The sequence below is a fragment of the Nelumbo lutea genome, chromosome 1 (assembly GCF_056320005.1).
Source record: "Nelumbo lutea isolate HS-2025 chromosome 1, American lotus-T2T, whole genome shotgun sequence".
Classification (NCBI taxonomy): Eukaryota; Viridiplantae; Streptophyta; class Magnoliopsida; order Proteales; family Nelumbonaceae; genus Nelumbo; species Nelumbo lutea.
The window spans coordinates 63,542,323-63,546,679 of record NC_142684.1 but is presented as its reverse complement, the minus strand read 5'-3'; the positions used below and the strand labels follow the sequence as shown (position 1 = coordinate 63,546,679).

General features: G+C 39.5%; 1 protein-coding gene across 2 annotated transcripts; it reads right to left on the bottom strand.

Annotated features, from left to right (window-relative positions):
* Nucleotides 1-281: 281 nt before the first annotated feature.
* LOC148874914 (putative amino acid permease 7) lies at nucleotides 282-4,063 on the bottom strand. 2 transcript variants are annotated; one of them, XM_088941853.1, is made up of 8 exons: nucleotides 3,189-4,063; nucleotides 2,870-3,103; nucleotides 2,639-2,732; nucleotides 2,232-2,446; nucleotides 1,866-1,999; nucleotides 1,508-1,735; nucleotides 690-1,167; nucleotides 282-573 (listed from the first exon to the last, which is right to left on the bottom strand). In XM_088941853.1, the coding sequence occupies exons 1-7, from the start codon at nucleotides 3,259-3,261 to the stop codon at nucleotides 766-768; spliced, it is 1,380 nt and encodes a 459-aa protein (XP_088797979.1). In that variant the 5' UTR covers nucleotides 3,262-4,063; the 3' UTR covers nucleotides 282-573; nucleotides 690-765. The 2 variants fall into 2 exon arrangements, with proteins under 2 accessions (XP_088797979.1, XP_088797982.1); XM_088941856.1 differs by having other exon boundaries at nucleotides 3,199-3,858.
* Nucleotides 4,064-4,357: the final 294 nt, after the last annotated feature.

Here is a 4,357-nt window from a genome sequence, read left to right as displayed (position 1 = left end):
CTACCGCCTTTCTTTTGACACGAATAAAATCAAAACTTTGAAGATCGATTTTTCTTCATATAAAACTCAATCTCTGACCTCATCTTATTACCTCTTTTATGTTGAAGTTGATCGCCACTCCTTTGCACTTTGTATGGGCTCTCTGGATTTTTCCTAATAGAGTCCTTCCTGGTAAGTACTTGCTGAACCCAAGCAAGATAAGGCTATTTTGGGCCCCAAAAAATAAAATATAATTTTGGATTTATGAAAATTTCTGAAGGTAATATATTATGACATTCTATGAAATGATTCTGACAGCAGTAGATCTGTATATTATAGGAACCTGTTTCTGAAAAACAGGGGAAGTTTCAGCTGGGATTAGAAAAGTACAGGGAAAGTTTGAAGAATTTTCCTTTATTATTAATCGAGTCAAACCTTAAAATCAAATTGCTCTGATAACAATCCAATTAACAATTTGTTGGGTTCCTTTACCTGCTGATTAGCTGCTGGTGGAATTGTGGGTGGCAGAACATTGAGTTTTTGGAGAGAAAACATAGTTTAACTACAGTCCCATGATCCATGGAGCACCAAATCCTGAAATGGAGAGGATTGAATAGTTGAGTGCTTCCATAAGTATTTCTACATTCAGTGCACTGTAAGCATTATCTACATTCAGTTCCTGCTTGAACCATAGCTAAAGTGTGTATTACCTCTCCAATTCATGAATGGAATGGTCACTCATCACTGGCTTCTTTCTTTCCTAGTTCCGGAATGGTTGGTTCCTTCTTATCTTAGTTTTGCACTAATTAGACCTTCAACAGATCCAACCAAGGCCACCATGGTCACAACCAAGCAAACAACACTGAAAGTCCGAAGAACAACCCACTTCTCTGTCCAAGGTTCTATCCTCTTCTGAGCAAAGTACATCTCCACAGGGAAATATATAGCCAATGGCCAGAAGTTTAGAGCACCTAGAACTCCCAAGACCTGGTTGAAGTATGGGAAGAGCAGTGCAAGTCCAGTGGTTGATAAAACATATGCAGTTCTAAAGCACAATCTGAGCAGATTCATCCTAAAAGCTGGTAAAAGTGGGATCTTTATGGAGTGAAACTTGTTCACAAACCCATTGTTTGGGAACTTTTCTGCCAACCATCCCTCGGTGAATGCAAAAACTGGCTGACTGAATACCTGTGGAAAGAAAAATAGACAAAGGCCACAAAATTATTAAAAAAGTCCAACTACAGTGCAAAAGCTGCATAATAATAATAAAAAAAAAAGTAACCAATCACATTAAAGATATAACACATGACTTTATCACTGGTTCACTTTTTTTGCTTCACGGTGACGGTGGTGCAGTTTCTACACCGTAGGTTTTGCCTAAAATTAACCTCGAAACCACTGGTCGTTATGATTGAAACAGAAGTTGACAATACTATTTCTGCTTTTATCAACCGATAACTAGTAGCTAGAAAAAGTTACAGTTACTGTCACCAAGTTTTGCTGCTTATTGTAATAGAGACTACTGTACCTGATATCCTCCAACTAGATGAAGAACGATGCAAGCATTAGCAAAGTCGATAAGCCAGTAAGGCTCATAGAATCCAAATCCTGTTAACATGTTGCCTGGTGTCTGGTTCCCAAAGGCTGCATACCCAAAGCATCCACAGCAGAGGTAGAAGAAGGTGGTAACGAGAACTGCAGCCATTGAGGCCTTCTTCATGGTCTGGTTTTCTGGTGGAGGCGACTTCAGAGTATCCTTCAATCTCGCAAGTAGCAAACTCATCAACTTCTTTATTCATGAACTTTTGTCCTAAAAGTTGAATCTAAGGTTTTAGCATCCTTCAACTATCAAAGGAGAGGTAAAAAAAAAAACAAGGCAGTGATACCTGTATTTCAATAAGAATCAAGGAGTAGGGGTAGGAAAATGCAATGTCTCCAAGTGCTTGAGAGACTTTCCATACTTTGTTAGCCACTGTAGCTGTTGGGGCTCCTCCAATGCTCCCCTTGATCCTTCTATCTCCTACAATCCAAAAATGACTAAGTTAATTGTGGAACCAATGGTTGGAAGCACGCAGTTAAACTGGCCAAAGCTACATGTGTGACTGGATTATTATTAAAATGAAAAACCTCCCATTTTATCTACAATGTAGTTAAGAAAGTCTTCTGCCCTATACTTGAATTTCTCTATTAATATTGGCTATTTTGCAGCAGATCCAAAATAATGGCAGGTTGATGCCAAACAGAAACAATACCTATCACTTTAGCAAAGCCAAGAGCTAATCCAATGGAAGAGTAGGAAAAGGACATGATTGCTGCAACAGTGGAGAGCCATGCCATGTTATGGAAATCGGGTATCTGGGAACACATAATTTGAATTGCTCCAAATAGCATCATATAGAAACTATCTCCATATGCACACGAAGCCTTGTGTCCTTCTCTATGGAAGCAATTTGATCTCTGAATTGCTCTGTATTAAGGGGAAAAGGGTTAAAGAAAATAAAATAAAACACAGATACTCCAAAAATAGAAGCATATAGTACAAAAGTTACAGAATGCTTTTGTTATAATGGTGTCCCTTAGTAATTTCCTAGAACACGTTAACCTAAGTGGGTCCAAGGATTCAAGCTCACAAAACATGAATTTACCAAGGGAATATTACCTCATACTGATTGCAGTAGTAATCACATAAGCAATACCAGTGCCATACATGCTCAGATATTGAAGTAACCCACAGACCCATGTCTGATTTTTACCTGAGGTACCACCAGCAAACCAAATGGAAGAGGCTTAAGATAGGGAAGGAAAACCATCTGAAAGAAAGTATTCCAACCAGAGTGCTGGTTGGAAACAAGAAAAGAAAAAGAGACAAGTTGGTTTTGCTTTGTATTACCCAGATTCACTTTAACAGCATCCATGTAAGTATAATTTCTTCTTCCAGTTACTGAATGAGGAGACCTGTAACAATCTGATAGAAGGAAGGCAGAGACATAGGTGACAAATGCAAAGAAAAGCATGGAAACTGGCCCTGCAATCCATCCCAACTGTGCAACGCTCCATGCCAGAGATAGAACCCCAGATCCAATAACTGAGGTAATTATATGGGCAATACATGTCCAATACGTTCCTGGTCAACAGTTTTGTTGCCCGAGTGCACTACGATCAGGAGTCAAGACTAAAATTTAAGTATACAAATCAATGGATGGACTTACCAGTTCTCACCTGACGCCCATCATCGTCACAGCAAGAGCCATTAGCTAGCTCAAGGGAGTGCTCGACTGCCATGCTTAATGCTTTTCCAATTCAAAGCAGATAGTGTAGTTGGATAATTCTCAATATATAAAGGTCCTAGCAGTCTAACCTAACAGTTCCAGATCCAGAGTCAAAGATATCAGACTAGATATTACGTGGTTCTTTCACATTTCTGAGTTGTGAAGATGCCGATTGGCCACTGGTTACTTAATTCTATGGACTTGGGTATCACAAACCAGGATGAGAATTGAGAAGTGAGAACCCTTCTCACCGACTTGCCTAGTTATCGCCGCTAGCCTGCTTGCGTACTCAAAGCAACAGCTATCACCAAAATACACAGAAGAGAAAAAAACAAAAAACAAAAAACAAAAGATCTGCTTCTACTGCAGTTACTATTACCAAGATCACTCATTCCCAAGTGAAAATGCTAAAGAAGTTGTTCTTCCACTCCATTGAGGTGCCTACTCGAGCTAACTGCTGCTGTTGGGAGATTGATTTGAACCAAATATGGTTGATTGACGTCATGTTTTGAGATAGACAGACTTTAATTTAGAGTCAATACTGAATGTGAGATCTCAACAACGATGAAGTTGGGATAGACAAAAAAGAGATTCAGTAATCGGATTTTACATTTTAGCAGGAACACCCCTCTGTCCAGATTTATGGTTTCTTTGTCTTTCCACAGGGGATATGTCATGTGCCCAAATCAATAGAAAAAAAAAATGCCAGATGGGTGTCCATTTTCTTGCGCACACAAAAGTTAGGATTCTGGTTTTTCCTGTAAATACCAAACTATGGCTGGTTTGAACTTTTGAAGGCAAACCACGGCTGGTATAAGGGCAGCTTTTGGGGTTTAATGTCAATAAAAGTAATATTTTTTTAAAAAATTCGAAAATAGGTTAACTTTTTTAAAATATCAATAAAGGGAAAAAACACTTATCATCATCTTCTTCTTGCCATTTGTTCACCGGCCACCACCTGCCACCACCCGGCACTACCATCCACTACCACCTTCCACCGTCTCTGGCAGAGGCGGCGGCAGGTGGCAATGGACAGCGGTGGTAGGCGGCAATGGACGGCGACGTTGGTGAATAAATGGCAAGAAGATGATAAACATTGTTTTTACCCT